This window comes from Bacillus rossius, chromosome 2 (genome assembly GCF_032445375.1).
Source record: "Bacillus rossius redtenbacheri isolate Brsri chromosome 2, Brsri_v3, whole genome shotgun sequence".
Classification (NCBI taxonomy): Eukaryota; Metazoa; Arthropoda; class Insecta; order Phasmatodea; family Bacillidae; genus Bacillus; species Bacillus rossius.
Genome location: NC_086331.1, coordinates 86,743,839 through 86,763,949, shown reverse-complemented (window position 1 = coordinate 86,763,949; position 20,111 = coordinate 86,743,839). Strand labels below are relative to the sequence as shown.

General features: G+C 34.7%; 1 protein-coding gene across 5 annotated transcripts in view; it reads left to right on the top strand.

Annotated features, from left to right (window-relative positions):
- LOC134529432 (protein ST7 homolog) overlaps positions 1-20,111 on the top strand; it is a 106,173-nt gene that overhangs the window by 68,034 nt on the left and 18,028 nt on the right. For all 5 annotated transcript variants that reach the window (XM_063363512.1, XM_063363513.1, XM_063363515.1 and 2 more), the window contains 2 exons: positions 10,241-10,484; positions 14,526-14,665. In XM_063363512.1, coding sequence (XP_063219582.1) covers positions 10,241-10,484; positions 14,526-14,665 — 384 coding nt within the window. The remainder of the gene's footprint in view (positions 1-10,240; positions 10,485-14,525; positions 14,666-20,111) is intronic.

The following is a 20,111-nucleotide window of genomic DNA, read 5'->3' as shown; positions in this document are numbered from 1 at the left end:
CACTGTAGATACCTATCTCGAGTAGTAATCACTTGAGCCACATCACTTCTTGGTGTAATTTTGTACTTATTGCATTGACTCGATGGTGACATGTACAGGCTACTATGCGAGTTAATTAACACTGAAATATGTAACATAAAAAGTGACTAATCTTAAATAACAAGAATGTGGCATTAACTGAAGGTGTGAATGAAAGAAATGCTAATAGCTGCATGGTGCCCTGCAAAATCTTGCTTGTATAAGCTCCTGAATGAGATTGCCGCCTCCATGGCACCCAGTGTGGCAGGAAGCGTGGCTTTAGAGCTGTGTGCAATATTATCGAGGGCATGATGACATAAAATGCCCCCCCTCCCGGAAGGCCTTTATGGGCGACCTTTCTGTCACACACACTGGGCGATGTTACCTGAGTTGTGTGAGTGCTGAGATGCAGCTCTTATGAACACCTGAACCTCAAGTGGCATGTGTTTCGGTGGTAAAGAGATAAAAAGGTTTTGCTTAGTGAAGCATTGCAGTACACTTGTGGCTGAGCTGACCTGAGTGAGTATGGAGACCTTGGGACTTCAGGAGATATTAACTGGTGGCTGGTTGAAGTGGAGGGTGGCAGTGGCCTGTGCCTGCTACGTCAGTCACTAAAGCGCTGAGGAGGGTAGTGATTTCACTCAGAATGACGAAGCATTGGCAATTTGTTACGTGTAATTATGTCCTTCAGGTCGCCTCCACTTGCATTTGCTGAGGCAGTGCATGTGAATTGTCTGTGGTGATCTGAGGGGGCTGCAGGAAATGTTTGATGGCTCCCCTCAACCTATATGGAGCAATCTTGGTCTGGAAACTTGTTTAGCCTAGTTGATCTTGGGACGGTGAAGCCCCCATCATCGTCATCTGGGTCTTCCACTCTGACATTGGAAGAGAAGTCTGAAAGTGATTTGTCGAGCGGTCACCGGGACTCAAACCTATCAGGCGAGTTGGGCCATGAGTCATCAGGTTGCCAGTCTGTTAGTTGTGGGTCAAACCACATTGTCTTATCAACCCTCCCCCCTTCCCTCCACAGCTTCCACCTGGGGAACAGGGGGAGGTAGAACTCTGCTCTAAGTAATTGCTCCGACAGAAGTCTCAGGACATTCCAGGGTGTTGGAAATTGGTTATGTGAAGAGGGTGATAGGTCTTTCCTCGTTCCTGAATGAGTAATTCCTGTATCATCCAGCATGACTCGCACTTTCTGGTCTTGGCCATTTGTGGAGTTGTTCAGAATGGTCGAGTGCATCAACCCATACATCATTATTGATTTCTGTTGCGAGGCGAAGGTCGTCCTGATGGATTTTTGCCAGTCACTTACTCAGTACCTTTAGCAGGTATGCAGTGGAACCAAGGTGGCTGACCACCTTCTGAGGCCCCGCCCACTTAGGAGCCAATCTAGCACGGAAATTCCGGTTTCTCGCAGGCAGGCACCCTGCTCCTTGGCCAGAAGCTGAAGCTCCGTGGGCAAATAAAGGTTCATACCCTTAGCAACTCTTCTATGGAGTTCCCAGTGGCAGCATTGGTGTGCTGTCGAAGGCAATATAGCAACTTAGGTATGCTAGTATCCCACTTAATATGGTCTGTCTCAATGCGAATGCACAGCTGTACTTTCACCTGTTGATTCCTGTGCTCTGTTGGGTTTGCACGTGAATGATACACAGGAGTGGTATTGTGTGTAGACATTCTACTTGCCACCTTCAACCTGAAAGCAATGTGACATGGTCTGTTAAGAGAATTTTTGTATATCTATAGTGTGAGAATACCTCACTATCCAAGAGAGGGACAATGGTCCCAGCTTGTACATTTGATACATCGTGAAACTATAATGATGTGCTGCTGTTGCACATCTTTCTCTGTCTGTTTAACAATTTGTGACGACGTCACTCTGGAGATACTTTGTTTAGTTGGTTTAGGGAACTGTATGTTAAACTATGTTTACATGTACATGTTGTTGAAACAGTGATTATCAACAAATGTTGAAGTTTATGGCAGTTTGATTTTCATTAAAGTAAATAAAAGATACATTTGATACCTTTAATTAGTTTAATTGCCTCATTTATGTCAAAATAAGTTTTTTATTTGTGGTTTTCTCTTTTTCGTCTGACCTTATTTTTAAATGGACAAGAGCATTTAAGTTTACTCAATTTTCAATATAGCTTGGAGCATTTTTTAGTGAAATACATATACAACACAAATTTGGCTAAAATAAAGCTATTAATTTGTAGCATTGACTCCAGTTAATTGTTTGTTACAACCATGACGAGTGTCAATCATCGATAAATACATATGTTATAAAATAGTTAATATATATAACATAACCTGTCTAGTAAGAAACTTCTGCTCGGGAAATAAAATAGTAATTGTAAATGTTGAAGACAAATTATTTCATTGGTTAGTTTACCATCTTCCGAAAAAGCCACTTTTTTCAAATACAAATGTTAGATAATTAGTAATGTATCATCCTTGCGATATAAAATATTATAAAAAATTATGTTTAATATTTATTTATCATTGCACAAATCTTTTAATATTTAATTTTTTAAAGTAAAAAAAATGCTTACTCTTTTCTGCACTTTTAAATGCAATTTTGCCACCCTGCTTCTCTGAACTTACCTAACACACCTTAGACTTTACCTGCAGCTTTTATCCCTATTTAAAATAATGGTAATTTCTTAGAGAATGTTCTCCCCTAAAATAAAATAAAAATTATAATTGCAAAAAAGGTTTTTTCTTAGTACAAAGTGTCCTAATAATGTCCTTTAATATTTGTAATGTTGCTAACCTAACCTATCCAACAATTTACACCAATTTAAAGTCTTTTAAATGCAGATTGCATATCATAACCAAATGTTCACACCATTTTTCAGTATTTGAAATAGGACTCGCCTAATCCAATCAGCCATTCATACGATCTAACAGTTTTTTAAACACAGCTAACCAAACCTAACCAACCATTCAAAATATTTTACAGTATTGTAGATAATCTTAACATAACCAAAAATTCTAATAAAATGCTTAACTACCTATAAACACTTTAAAATATCTAAATGCTAATTTACAGCAACATCAAATATCATGGAGGGAACTCAAAAATATGATTTTCAGATCTTTATTTAATTTTTTTAGAAAATTGCCAAATGAAAACAACATAGTAAAACCAACTCTGAAGCATGAAGATTAACATTTAAAATTTATATACAATTTTTTTTTGTAATTACTATTGACAGAACATAACAGAAACTTGTAATATCGTAGAATTCCTGCCCCCTACTACTAATAACACTTTGACTTAGAATGTTTTATGTTGATATTTTCTGAATGTTTCATAATTATTTTGTATTTATTTTCTTCTATTATGTATAGTACCTAATTAGTATTTTTTTGCTTTAATATTATTATTGATTTGGGTTATATTTTATATAAAACTGAATCAAGTGTGTTTTATTATTATGTGTTTCACTGTAATTTACTTAATCACTTAAAATTAACATGTATATTAATTGTGTTTTGTCAATTTTTAAAGCATATTCTTGGTAGTAAGACTAACATTCTAGAACATTCTAGAAGGTTTCAAAAGAAAGGAAGACACAATTGCGACACTCTCACCAGCAAGTTTCACACCTCAAATTATTGGGAAAACCCAGCACGTGAGTGCACGACTGCGCAGCAATGAACAAGAACTTTCGTTGGGCACTGCAGCGCCAGCCAATCAGAGCGAGCCTTGAGGTGATATGAGGTGTCTTCCCAAACTTTCAGAGAAAAACATTTTTCCAGTATTTCTCCTTATATGGTCATTTTTATGGATCTATGTTTGATTGGTCAGTCAACACGAGGTTGTTTCTGCTTTGTTGTCACCTTTGTAAGGGAAGACAGTTTCGTTGTTAGTTAGTTGTCACTCGATCGTCACTACGTGCGACCGCATCATCAGCAGCTCGCCAGAAACAATGAAGTAAAGTTACAAATAGCTAACTTCACGCCTGCTAGTTGAGGCCAGGCAGAAACGTAAACTTTTTTAAATAAATTTTTGGACTTTTAACTTAAAATTTGACCACAGGCACCGGCATTAGCCCAGGGTGAAAGTTATCGCCCTCCTGGGATATTTTCTGCGAGTTTATTGGTACCTTTTTTCCACAGTAAAACAAAGGGACTTGAATTTTTTTTTGGTTAATCGAGCAATACTCTACAGTGAATATTTGATACATTGTCTGGACCTGTTATGTAGGTTATGATCTACTGTTTTTTTGGTTTTTGAAGAATAATAATAAAAGACTACCTAGAACTCTTTCATTTGTAATGCAGCTACATAATAACATTTTATTATCCTAAGGAAATAATTTTATCTTTGATGTTGGCAACTATACGAACTTAAAAAAAATAAACTTCAAAATCATCATACATAAACATAAACTTTTCAAGTGATTAAAGTGTCTTGTTACTATTCTGGGTTGCTTAGCCAGCCAACCTGGAATGTAACAAACGTAAAATTTAATTAACTAAAAATTTTGTTTCCCGTTTACAATAAACACTTAGGGACAAGTTTATAAGTTTTCCAAAGTTCATCAAATAATACAAGTAGTTATATATGTTCATTCATGTGGCAATATAAGATACATTTGGTGGCTAAATGAAACGTACACATCAATACTAATAACAGTGAACTTGTATCGGTATTGTACATTCGTAACAAGTATATTTTTTAGAGAGTCAATTAAAAAATTTTTAAAGAAAATATTGCTCAACTGTTTAAGCCTGGGTCCACAAAAAAATGCATTTTCCCAACATCTGTTACTATAAACTTATTAATTCTACAATTCATTTAAACCCTACCTACCTTGATTTGGGATTAACTATTGTTAAAATTAATCTTTATGCACAAATACACTCAATTCTGCAGAGTTATAGTTTTAAAATACAGTGTAATGCTTTATTTAATCCACTTTATTCTTTTACTGTTATTTGGGCAACCATATTACACACAACTAAGCATTTTCTCATTTCATATTGTTAAACTACCATTAAAACCCGTGATAGATTAGTGCCACTATCATCTGCAGTATCTCCAATGAGACGTAGGTGCGCAGAATGATAAAAAGGCCTGCGGATCTGGCAGGCCTCTATACTACTTAGGCCATGATTTTATACAGGAAATACGTCAACCCACCGGGTAAATAGGTCTGTTAAATGGACAAGAAGCACCTGCTCCGGGATGTCCCGAGGGTATGCCCCATGACATCAAGAGTTGTAGTATGGAATGGCAGTTTAGGGTGCAGAGGACGCTGCTGTTTCATATCATCTGGCCGCCTGTGCTGGCAATGGTGACACCTCTTCACATACTGCCATACATCCTGCATGACGCCGGGCCAGTAAAATGATAGACATAGGGCTGTGAGTGTTTGTTTGGCCCCTGAATGGCCAGCTAGTTAATCATTGTGGAAGAAAACTAAGAAAGCTATGACACTGGTTTGTATTGTGCTGGGCACATGAGCTGGGAAACGACTCTGGAGATGGCCATCAAGGCTGAACCGTGGCACTGCATGTTCACTGCAGGCTGTCAGCTTGCCCTGGGCATCTGCGTCCAATGACTGTGCTGAGCAGACAGAATGCGACAGCTTGTCAGGGGCGTAGGAACCGGGGGGGACAGGGGGGACGTGTCCCCCTGAACTTTTTGGGTGGAGGGGACTGTCCCCCCCAACTTTCTAGACCATGATATTTTTATTTTATAATATTATTCTGCCTAACTTTATTTGTAATTTCTACACTCTCAAATTTTATCTTAAGGAAACAATAATAATTTTAACATCGATGTATCCAATGGTTAGATACAAAAACTGCTTAAAAAAGCGCTATTTTGCACTTTTAAAATCAAAATTTTCCGGTGGAGGACCCCTGGACCCCCCCGTCTTAGTATGAGGGGAATGGGTTTACATGACATCAAAATCATTATTTGTCCCCCCCAACTTTATGAACACAGCTACGCCAATGCAGCTTGTCCAATGTGTTTGGATCTGGTGAAAGTTGGCATTAATTGTGCACAGGATGGCTGCCATCTCGCTAACAGTCCTGAGACCTTGGGGTAACAAATCTTCACCCTGGTCATCACCAAATTCTGTTTCTGGATCCAGGTTCTGGTCAGCCAGTTTTCTTGCCCTGGGATGTGCTCAACATTGAATGTGATTGATTGCAGCATTAAGGCCCACCAAACCAGCTTTGATTTACACCCCTGCGCGGAATTCAACCAACGTAAAAACTTGCTATCTGTTAGAACAGTGAAACGGTGGCCCTCTGGTGGTGGCACGACGTTTTTACTCCCTACACCACTGCGAGGCACTCCTGTTCATTAGTACGGTAATTGCACTCAGCTGGGCCAAATTTTGTTCTCCTATAATCAATCACACGATGCTCCCCTTGTTCATCGAGCTGGTACAATACTGCACTACTCCATCTTGACTAGCATCAGTCTGTAGATAATTGTGCTTATCAGGTTGGAAGTATGAAAGTGGATGACATTCTCATAAAATAATTTTAAGCTGACCAAATGAATGTTGAGCTTTATATGTACAGTGGTAATGTTCTTTTGGTGATAGAAGTGCTGTCATAGGGGCAGTGACTGATGCAAAGTGGGGATGTAGGAACGAAGCCAGTTCGCCAGTCCTTGGAACCTCTGCAGTTGTTTTTGTGCCTGGGGAGCATGCTTGTTCTTGATAAGTATCAGCTGCTTCTTTCTGTGTTGACTACATGGTCGAGAAACACCGGTCCTGTAACACCAATATAACTGATTTAATGCAGTGTTTTTTGGACAGAGCCACTGCAATGGCATATGTCCAAAAAAACTGCATTAAATCAAAATTCCCTATTGCATGAATAATTTAAAGAACGTATCAATACAACTTTTGTGAGGGGCGCATCTGAGCTCATAGGTTGCAAGGCACTCCAGCCCAAAGGACCTGAGATGTGCTACTTCCTTGTCCGTGAGTAAATGATTACATCATCGAGGTGTGTGTGTTCGTGTGTGTGTGTTGGTGCGTGTAAGTGTGGGTGTGCGCATGCATATCTATAAGAAAGGGATGGTGTAACTTGGCAATTTTCTTTTAAAACATTCTTTTACAGTGACATTTAAAAACAAATATTTTTGAAATTCTTTCTTCAGGGCAAGTCTTCTGTTTCTATCTTTGAATAATGAACTTTTTATTTGCATTCGAGTTGGCAATCAATGGTGTGGGATATGATGTTTTATATTTTTAATATAGTGTTATACATTTTAAATTTGTTTGATTACAATGACAACTTTAAAATGATTTTAACTCCTTGATGGTCTATGGAAGATGTTATTCACAAATACTGTGGGTTGGATGATTCATGCATAGAGCCAAGATTATATGGTGAATTGTGATAAAACTGAAATAACACAGAAAAGCATGTCAGTACACCTCATAACACTGAAATGTAAGTTAATAATCCATTTAGCACCAAAATGCAAGTTATATCATGGAATTAAACAGCATTCAACCAAAACTATATATATTAAAAAAAAATTGGTTGTCTGTAAAGTCGGTTTACGGACGATAGTTTTACGTGACGTCATGACAAAACATTGATGAAATGATTGCATAATTTTATGAATAAAATTGAATCATTTTTATTGAATTATCACTATTTTGTATGGATACAAAGGAGGAGTGAAATGAAATCTACAATTTAATTGATAAATTTACTTTTATTTGCACTCATTAATTCAAATATGTTTATTACTTTAGCGAAGAGATTACTTTAACTATAACTTGTATACATGTTTGCTATTTAACTTCTTCCAATCTGTGTTATTCTGTTAAGAATAGGACGATGATAGGAAAAGTAGGAAACGAATGTGAGTGTTTCAAGTTTAATGTGCCTCAAAAAAGTCATATCGATGGTTGTTCCAATCGAGTGGAAGAGAGATAGATGTGGTGCAAGCGTACAATGAGCATAACGGGACACAGCGTAATGGGACAATGTGCGTAACGGGACACTTTTTCGTGCATGCAGCCGGCGATCATCGATTTATTAGATGTCACGTCAAAAAAATGTAATATTTGAAATTTAAGTAATGTCATTTATTTCTGGACAAAATTTTTACAAAGTGTATGGACCAGAAATATGATTTAATTTTTTTTGATCATGCAACTCTTGTTGAACCACTTTTAAACTACATTTCTGGCATATTTATATCTATTGTTCTGAATGTATCTGTTTTAGTCAATTTTATTATAAATTATTGTATTCTTCAAGTGCACCATATAAACATTACTCTATTTGGGGGGAATAAATATTTAAAATGGAATTTATAAAAATAAAAACAATAACACTGAAATCTGTTTTGAAAATAAAATTGTACTAAAAATAAAACCATAAAATATTGTCTCTTTTCATGCATTATATTTTTGTTATGTTACTTTTCGTACGCTCTACCAGTTGTAAAAATGTTTCACTTAAAAAAATTTAATGCTCTGAGTTTTATGGAAATTGTAATGATCAAGAAGAGTGTTAGAAATACACTGCTATCAGGTGCCATGTTTGTTCCACTTGCACTCTTTAGCAACATTGAGCAGTTGAGTATAGTGAGGCCTTGGGACTGCGGATATGTCAACTACACAGTACACCTATTAGTTTGATGACTCTTAATACTACTAAAAACTGAATTTTCAGGTTTACATAAATTTTGAGAATACAAAACTTACATATACACTGTAATTGTACTGTACTAGCCCCTCAAATCACAAATTTATGTATAATATTTTTTATATCTTGTTACATTAGGGACCATGGCAAGTCAGTAACTTTCTCATAGTTTACAGAATGAGTATAATGAAGACCACTATTGTGATAAAAATTAAACATTGAGTGCAACTGTCACTATTACAACCAGGTTTTATTCAAAACTATAAAAAAATTAATGATCTCTACATTTTTTCTTGCAAGCTCATTTTTATTGTTTTTAACAAGCACTTCTCTCTTATACAAATTTGCCCTTCTAAGGGCTTCAACATTAGTGTTGTGAATTTCCTATGACTTCACATTCAGAAATGCTGATGGCACATTTTGTTCTTCATGCTGGCATGTTTATCTCTGACGAGGTGTGACAGGCAAGAGCTAACCATTGGAAGAAGTGCAGTTGGCCAAAACATTCAAAAGTTCATGCAAATGTTGCATAGCAGACTTGAGTCAAACTTTGTACCGTATTTCATCTTAAAATTCAGAGTAAATAAACCTTAACTACAAGGGTAGATAAAGGCTGCTAAAACCATAGTAGTACTTTACGAAGAAGGGCGATGTCCTATATAATGAAGAGGAGTAGGCCTATCCGTAGTAAAGTATGAAAAAAAAATCCAATGATTGGAAACTATGTACATTTTTAATGTAGAATGTAAAGCAATTGGCCAGTATATATACTTATTTTTGACACATTATTTTTCACTATGTTTTCTTGTTGCCCATTGATATTCAAAAAAAATAGTTTAACAGTCATTTGTCTCGAAGTCGTTTGTGTTAATGTTGTTGGTCCTAAAGTTGTTGGTCCTAACATCATTTGTCCTAGTATCGTTTGTCCTAATATTGTTTGTCCTAAAACTGAATGTAAATATTTATCTACCCTATACAGTCATTTGTCCTAAAAGAGTTTGTACTAAAGTTATTTGTCCTAATGTTGTTTGTCCTAAAGTCATTTGTCCTAGTTTTAGGACATATGATCTTTGGTCAAATGATGGAAATGCACTTTTAGGATATGTGATTTTAAGACAAACTGTTGTATTCTAGTAACTTATAACATGTGTGTATTGTTATATAAGTTTTAACAAGTAAAACAGTTGAAGACTTCTTGACATATTATAAATATACATGTTGTACTATAATATGACAGTTATTGTTACCAAATAGTCAGAAACGTAAGTACATTTTGATAATCCAACATACAAACTTGTTGCACATTTGTGCTTCTTTTTCTTAATTTTGCTATTACTATTAGGGACATTCTATTAAAGACATCTTACTTAAAAAAATATCATTAAGAATGGAATTAATTATTATCATTACTTTATAATTATCATTATATTATAACATCATTTCATTATAATTATCATACTGTGGATTGTCAGTAGGTGTAGCACATTTTAAGCCCTAATGTTTTGCCTACTGTTGCTCTTTTTATCCTTCAGTAAAACATTTTAAAAATTTGTTCAATCATTTATTACAGTATTTATTAGAAATGAAACCTCTGATTCTGCCACCGGAGCATGTATTGAAGAGAGGGGACAGCGAAGCGATAGCGTACACGTTTTTCCACCTGAACCATTGGAAAAATGTGGAAGGAGCTCTGAACTTGCTTCACTGCACGTGGGAGGGCACGTTCCGTATGCTGCCGTATCCCTTGGAGCGAGGCCACCTCTTCTACCCGTACCCCACCTGCACCGAGTGTGCGGACAGAGAGCTGTTGCCTGGTACGTTGCTGCAACCTCTTCAACCTCTTCAACCTCTTCAACCTCTTCAACCTCTTCAACCTCTTCAACCTCTTCAACCTCTTCACTGTGATCACCTGCTTCTGGGTCGGACTGGCTTTCAGATTTTTTTCATCAAAGCCTGATTTTTTTTTTTTTGTTTTGGTTAAGAAAAGTTACTTGCACTTTTATTTCACAGTTATGCTTTTTTACTTTTCAATGAACATCTAAGTCACTAAAAATAATTACTAAAACTGTTGTGCTGCATCACTTAGACATAAGCACATACATACAACTGCAAGAAGAGAATATTTTAACTTGGCTCATTACAAATCTAGTCAAGTTTTATGAAGTTGTTATTTTTTCCTTGTTATGTAGACTGATATTTCACTGTAAATGGTAGAAGGCTGGAATTTTTTTCTAATGTGCAATAAAATAGTTTTTTAAATGTTCAAAATGCTTCCAAAGCATAAATAAAAACAATAGTCTTATTCTAATTATATTGAATTCTTGCAATCCCAGTAGCTGTTTTTTTCCACTGCTGCTATTCCCAAGGTATCCAACCAGTGGGAACTCCTGGCTGGTGAGCCAAAGGTCTCGGGTTAGATTCCTGGCCAAATTGAGCATTTCTTGTGTGAATGAAATTTCTTTCTCATGACCAGGATCACACTGCGCAAGGCATTGGTAAACTACAGTAATCACCCTCCCACGCCACGGCTTCACCTGTGGTCATCGTGCTTGGACACGAGTATCATGGAATCTCAATCATCATCATTATTCTTAGGCCTGCAAACTCAAAATCTGGTTGTACAATTTATGGCAATAATGCTGCCACTGTATTTGTCACAGTAAGGACCATGCAGTATGTATTGTGTAGTATTTAAAATGGTGAAAATTGTTTTAGTAAATACTTATACATCCCAAATTTATGTTGATGATTCTCTATCAAAATTATAATTAAATAATATAAAATTGTACAGTATTTAAGATGATTGAATATTAATTTTGTGGATTGACACCTGCTTTATGTTGTATTTGTTGCGTTATGTATAAATTTGTGTGATTTTGCTATCTGGCATTTAATTTTCACTTTCTGTAAGTGTAGGAAGTTTTTTCTCTCAAGTTATTTTGCAGTGTAGTGTAGGTTCTGGGAATACATTTAGTCTGTTTATAGGAATCATGGTGGTCAATTGGTCTAATCACTTGCTTTCTACCCAGGTGATACAAGTTTGAATCCTTGTGGGGTAAAATCCCAATTTTTTACAAGTGAAGAGCATGGTAGAAGTCATGAATTGGTGGGTTTTCTCTGGCTACTGCCGTTCCCCCACAAACACCTCCATTTCTATAAGACTTGCTCTTCTTCTAGTATGGTGGTTAGACAATCCAGTGTTAAACTGCAGTAGATAATAATAATATACTTATTTATAACTTCCTGTTTATACATGTATGTCTTGAAGCTAGGTAATTTTCTTTAACATATATTGTTAGTAATTAGTTTTAATTTTTATTAATTTTAGAGGGCATTCACATCATGTTCTATACCAATGGGAATAGTAGAGGACAGCCTATAAATAAATTCTAAAAACACTAATTGAAATGGGACTTCAACCCACAACCCCAGCTTAGAAGAAATCTTTAACCTTCTGTTAAGGAAGATAAATGAAATATGTAATTTGGTGTAGGAATCTCACACTTATTATATTCAGTGTTGTTAAGTAACGAATTACAAGTAATCGGATTACTTGTAACGATTACTTTTTAAGTAATTTATACTTGTAACGAATTACATTTAAAAAATGTAATTCGTACTTGTAATCGGAATACATATCATAAATTGTGATCGATACATTAAGGTAATCGATACTTTATATTTACTTGCCGTTACTTTTATTCTCGGAACGTATATTGAATACAATTAAGAACAAGATCATACACTTTTGTATTAGTAAAGTTTATAATTTTACACTTGTAGTGCTACGATCGTATGCACAACATCTATGATCAAAAATGAAAGCCATAGTGACTTGCAGTGTCTCCAACATTACCCTATCCTAAAATCTGCATTTTAAAAATTTTACACATCGCTGACGCCAAGTCTTTTTAGTGTTGGTAAAGATGTTTTTGCCATCAAGAGAGGGAATCTTTTTTTGATGATAACTTTAAAATGCAATTGTTTTGAAAGGTTAATTCCACTACTTGTATGAAGTCTTTTTATGTTATTTAACCAAGTTCGTCCTCAAATATTATTCATTTAATTAAAGATAATAAATTTAATAATTACATGAATTCATTTTTTTTAACAAAACATATATGTATGTACCTATGTTTATTAATGTAACAAAGTGTAAAAAAATTCAATCGCATGTCAGTTTTAAAATGGTAGCGGAAAGTAATTACAATTGTAATTGTAATTTTTCTGATTACTTCTATGAAAAGTAATTTTTACTTGTAATTAGTTACATTATCACCACAGTAATTGTAATTGAGCACAATTACTTTTTCCGAGTACTTTTAACAACACTGATTATATTCAGCTCAAGGTAGCTGCTTGGGGTGCATGAAATCTAAACACATGCGGGATCGCTAAGAGTGACATTGGCTTGCACATCGTATGCTTCTTCTCTCGTAAGGAAATCTTGTACTTGACACAGCTTTGTCAGTGCTAACTGCCTACTGTGAAGAGCCAAAAAGTGTAACGTTGGTATTGGGATTGGAAATAGTTTTACTCTTTCTGAATCATACATTTTGCTTTTGATGTCTCCTTAAAGCTGTGTAATAACAGAATGATGGTTGACTATGTTTTTTCAATAAAAAAAAATGAATTGAAGCAAGCGAGTGCATTGCCAGGTTTGTTGTTGTGAGCTCATGCTAATCAAAATAGTTATTTTGCTTCATGTCAATTGAATATGCCATATTTTATAAATTGGATTGTAAACCTTTTCCAGAATTTCCCTAAATCTACAACCTTGACTTGAGGCTCAACAAATATATTTTAGTCCTTCTATCAAAGTAATTTCTTACTAGCCACTGGTTTAATGTTGAACTTGGGGTATGGAAGAGAATTTAGACTCAAACTGCAAACTTGTAAGAAGAGAGTTTTTATTTTATTTGGGCTTAACATCCTTTTCGACAGCGAGGTCATAAGAGACAGTAAAACATAACTATTTAGAACAGGGATATTGGGGATTGAATCAGACATAACCTATTGTAAGAAAATATCCTATCATTTCCCTGGAGTGATTTTGGGAAGTCATGATTCGAACCTATGTTTTCTTGAATATGAGCTGAGGTCTTATCACTGCACCAACTCGATTCATTTATGAAGAGCGTATCCAACAAGAATGAAAAATACCCCAAAACCAAGAAGCTGAATGGAAAAATAGTCAGTTAAAGAGCTGTACAAAAGTCGTAAAAATAAACGTGATTGTCAGAAAAAAAAATTTTATACAGTAAAGTCTCACCTATCGGACATAAACTTGCTGGCAGAACATCGTATGGGCAAACATGTTGGATAATAAGGAAGTGTTAATAAAAAGCCTATTAAATATCAAACCATGTTATAATTTTTAACATTATAAACCTAATAATCATATTTTTACAACTTAAGAACAGTAAAAATGAACTTACAGTTAGAGAATTGTTTGAAGTTAAATACAGTATTAAAAAATTTTCATCCTGTGATACTATAAAGAAAAATTGATTGTTGGGGTAACTAATTAGCTGTGATATGGTATGGAGCAAAAAAAAAAAAAAAAGACTATGCGCGCACTTGAAACTTGTAATACTTGTTGCCGATGGATGAGAATTTTTCTGGTGGGACGTCAAAAGATACGGAAATAGGTACTCACTTTGTATATGTGCCACATAGTTTATTGTAAAACTATTCCAATAATTTATAGTTTAAAATAATTTACAATAATTCATAATTGAAGACTTTTTCTGCCTATTTGTATTGTGTTTTTGAATGAGCTATTTATTTTCAAAATCAGTACATAAGTGCTGAATCAAAGATTAATAAAATAAAGTTTTATTGTTTTATTTCAGCATTTCACGAAGTCAGCGTATATCCAAAAAAGGAACTTCCATTCTTCATTCTATTCACAGCAGGTCTTTGTTCATTCACTGCGTTGTTGGCACTTTTAACTCATCAGTATCCGGAACCAATGGGAGTAATGGCACGGACTGTAAGTATAGTTGGTTTTATCATAGTGTAATTTAGTTGTGTAATTGATTTGGTGGACATACTCATGTGTGTGTGTGAAATTGTATAGTTATTAACATTCATTCAACTGTTGGCTCTGTTGCTTGAGCTTCTGGCTGTTGAGCTAAAGGTCCTGGTTTAGATTGTCGGCAGTGTCAGGAATTTTTCACTTTTGGACTGGGTGTTATGTTGTCCCTTCACCTCCATACTCCATAACACAAAGGGGAACCACTGCAGTCTCACCTCACCCAGTTCGTCTTAGTCACGCCATCGTCATCTCCCTGTGTCAAAGACTGGGGTACAATCCAGCCTCTATCATCATCAAGATGCACTTATGCAACTTAAATTATAAGTTACTCATTAAGCATAATAATGGTAGGATTCATTGCAGAACGACATACCAAACAATTTAAAATGTTTTATTTGATACAAATTGTGCAATATTAATCCCTACGTGCAAGTATGTTGATGGAGCTTTACAAGGTACATTGAGTTTTTTTTTAAATTCACATACAGTCTCTGTTTTAGAGTTGATAAGCTTGTATGTTTTTTTTTTATCAAAACTGTAACAGCAACAAACATTTTTTCATTGTCTTACTTGTGTATGGTACCAAGATTTTATATTGTGTACAGAAAGACTGAAAGTAGAACAGTTTTTCTGTTAATTTTTAATTTTTATTTTAACAACTTTTTGCAATAGAAAAATTTCTCACTTGTTCCCAAATCATTGAATTTTGTGTTATTTTCACGAATTTCTGCTAAACTAGGCTATCTGGCTATCCATGCTTCATCAAAACCATTTTAAAAGTAGAGAAAATTTTTATGCATTTTATTTAAGGGATACTTCACAAAGTTTTAATAAATATTAAGTATTAAGAAACAAATGTTGCCACTTCAGTACTAAAAGACACTCATCAGACAACGTAAACTTTTTGTTCACTTTTTTTTGTATGTTGTGCCAAGCTTCTGCCATTGTCTCATCTGGCAAACAAAAATGTTTTCTTTGAAGTATTTTGATTCAAATTTAGTATCATAACTTCTAAATATTTCATAAAGCTGTACTTTGTACTGTCTATCTTCGAAATTTTCCAGTAACAGCACTATTTGTGTACATGATTTTAACAAAGCTTTTACATAACCACTATTTTCAAGTCAAATGATGGTTGTGTGTAAGTACATCCACCCCTGTAAGTAATGCTCTAATTTGTTCCAGGAAAATAAATTGCTAATTAGAACAGTGTCACTTTGTTAACGCATTTTATCCAAAATAATTTATGGTTATTAAAATAATTAATTTTCCAAATATTGAAGTGTGTTTATTGATCGTTTCAATCCATGCACTGCTCCCACTAAAATAAAATAACTCTATTTCTTATTTGGAGGTGAGAGCACTCACTCACTCACTCACTCACTCACTCACTCACTCACTCACTCACTCACTCACTCACTCACTCACTCACTCACTCACTAACTCACTCACTCACTCACTCACTCACTCACTAAGAAATTGAGAGAGAACAACATTTTTAGTCTAGAATTTAATTTGTTAATTTTGGTTGAAAGTCTTGTCGACAGCAAGGTCATTAGAGATGGTGAACACATGACCACATAGACCAGAAATGTTGGTGAAGGAATGGGCCCCAGCCTACAGTAAGGAACCATCCCAGCATTTGCCGGCAGTGTTTTCAGGCAGCCATGGGAAATGGAAACCAGGATGCCAGGACCGAGATTCCATCAGGAGTCCTCTGGAATGCGATCTCAGTGCATTGCCATTGTGCAGCCTTGCTCCATAAGAGACTTGCTAGCCATATTGCATTCCATTTTTTGCTGGTCCCAGCTAGGTACGGTATACCTTAGGCCATTTTGCCACCACCATACTTGCAAAGACCATAGTTGATATATTAGGCTCTAGTAAGTTCAGTGTTTGTTATAATTGTATTCTGTTTTGTATAGATGGATACATATTAGATTTTTTCATGGGAAATACATTTGACATGATTATAGATTGACATCTGTTTGGGTTACTTATATTTTGTTACATTTTACTGTACAGCGTTAAGTGGTATTTATTTAATGTCTTCTCTTTATGATGACAAAACCTTTGGTTTTAATTATCTCAGTATGTATTGATTTATTTGACTTAACATCAGTTAGAAGACACCATGTTTCTTACTAAGATATTTGAATTTAACACAATGTGTTTAAATATATCAAAAAGTAATTTTTTAATATGACAAAGAACTACCTGTCCTGAAAAATTCCAAAAACAGAATGATTTACAAATAATTGACACTTTGAAAGAATATTCGTTGACAATATAAAATTATACACAAATATAATAACCTTTCTACTGTTGTGTCCAGTTGGTTACCATCTTATTAAATTTACTAAAGAATTACTCAAGATGAACCCTATAATATTAATATTCTGTAAATGAATTAAATAATCAAACTATTTATGATTATAACAGTCAATTAATAAACAACAAAACCAAAAATTAAGTCAAGTAAGAAATTAAATCCTTTCTTCAATAAAATTACCACTAGTTAGGATAAGCAGTACCAGATACTCTCCACTCTAATGAAACCACTGGAATTACAGGGAGAAAAAAATTAGTATTAAAAAAAACAGATGTCAACATATTTATGAAAATATTTTAATATTCAATGGGGAAGAGATGGTATTGTAAGAATGCAAAGAATTAGTCAAGGTAAAGTTTAACCAATTGGATACTAACTAAATTTCACACTAATAGACTAACAAATACATACATTTACATAAAGTTTCAGATAATTAGTACATACCATTTGACATTAAAAACACTTCTGGTTAGAAATCATCCTTCAGATCATACTATATTCCTATAGACTCAAGTGAATTTCAAACATTTGTCGATGTTAGAAGAACATATACGACCTCTTTTGAAGTTTATACATGATGATCACCTCAGCACATTCCTCAATGACAAAGCACACCAACAAAATGCAATTTATAAAGTCAACTGTCTGTTCTGAAGATAGTAGTTCATGATTCCACAATCTATGAGCCTTCAGCATTTAAAAATGGTAGCCTTTAAGTAATATTATCAGTCACAACTACAAATTTTAGAAATTTTCTTCAACATGGCAGATAAATGATGTCTGTCTGTAAATTTTAAAATCATTACTTCTTGCATACAACAACTACACGATTCTATCTAATGATAGCAGTTATAAAATTTCATCAAAATATATAATTCTGCTCGTAATAATTTCAGCCAATTTGTAGCTACTCTTGTAATTTCATTTACGAAGTTTCAGAGCTTTCCAGTTGCAGTAAATTTGCCTATACATCGACTGCATCTTACTATGGCTAGGACTCAACTGTTCCTAACAACTGTCCAGAGACATATATGCCTCTCGTACTCGATCAATCAGATGTGGTCTTACATAACTATAATAATTTCAAAACACTTTTAAAATGTAATAAATAGGTAATTTTTCAAGAACTAAAATATATTCTATAGTATTCTGCATCAAAAGAAACGTCTGTGAGAAGCATTAGACTTCTAACACATTATGTTAATTTCCACAAACAAAAAAAAAAGATTTTACAAATTACAAAGCTTACTTATGATTGGTCACTTTGCAAAGACTAGAAAATCAAAGTTTCAAAGCATAACTCTGAAGTTAAATTGAAGCATAATAGTAAATTTAGGCAATTCATAGAGATATAAACGTGAAAATATAAGGAAAAAATTTTGAATAATAAATGGTTGAGCAAACTACTACAGTAGTGTGATTTCAGTCACAGTTATGCTATTTTTAAAGCTTTGTGTTTTATCTGTAAGGGTTTTCTGCACAATTGCCTGATTTCTTCATTTAAATGTGAACCCACACAGCTGTTGAATCAGAATCTTCCCCTTACTGGGCCCAGCAAGGTGATCTGGTTCCGATTCTCGGCGGTGTTGTATCCTGATTTTTTCAAGCTTGGGCGAAATTCTGTAGGATTCCAATGGTGGGCCCGTGGGATTATGTTTATCATTCTAATTTCGCAGTTATGATTTTGCAAGTGCAAGTGACCCCCTTCAGTGAGGGACTTTTTGATTTATGGCCATGTTTCCGAAGCGAGAAACATGGCGAACATTGCCGTAAGACGGTAGGTTTATTCAGGGTCCTTCCGTTTCCCTACACTATTCATTCTATTATTGCTCTATTCTCACTTCATTACCTCTTATCATTTCTAATGACTTATACGCCTATTAATTTATTTCATTCCATTGTGTTCCACCCAATAAAAGGATGGAGGACGAGTGAAATTGCATTCAAGTTGCTTCCTTGTAGAAACATAAACATGTGGCAATCCTTAGAAAGATGCAGCTGACAGCTGCAAATAAAGCATACAACTTTCCACCTTATGAACATCGTGTTGTTGCATGCTTCTTGGTGATGGATCTGTAATGCTTGACAGAAGGAGTTCTCTTCCTGTGACCAACAAGCTGTAAGCCATGCTCATCTCCATTTTGCCATCTGTGTATTGACAGTCATCTGAACTGCATATACTGGGGATTATAATGGGGCATACCATCATCACCCAAAGACATTTAACACATGGTACAAGAATCCCCATCCTGAGTATGCTACCTGTAGCATGCCAGTGAGTCACCTACATTCTGTTGCGGTGTCACAGGTATCACCAGACTCATTGATCTTTTAAAATTCGTGACACACTGTGGTAAGTTCGTGGCCATGGGGTGCACTTGAGAGTCGAACATTCCCATTTTTAACCCATTTGCACCCATTAACTCTGACTCCTATTTGACCCTGGATACCATCATTTTTTTTTTTAAAAAAAGCTACATATTTGCAGTAGTTGTTAAAAAAATTCATAACATTTTTGTTTATGAACATTTTAAAAATATGATTGAAGGACATTGTTTAAAAAAACTTTAATATTCAATTTAAGCTAGTTAAAAATATTATAAGCATATTAAAAAATGTTTTAATACATTATAAAAATTTGCAGTAATGATTTTGTGCAACTAACATTGCTATATATTTACAATAAATTTTATATTTAGTACATACATGTTATAACTTGACATAATAGATAATACACATAATTCATAATATTATATATATTATAATATAAAATAAAATATTTTATATTAAAATATATAGTAGATAATACATGAAAAAATACATCAGTTTGCATGAATGTGAGTGTTTTAGTGCCATTTTGACAAGCAGATAAAATAACGAAAATGATTTGAAACTCATATAATATACTATACTATACTAATATATAATAATAATATAACATATTGTTACGATCGCGCTTGGCTGCAGTGCTTGGCATCGCCGTGCTCGTTCGGCCTGTCTGCGCCCCCTTCCACCCGCATCCTCTCCCTGGTATCTCGTGTCATACTGTCTCGCAACATCCTGACCGTC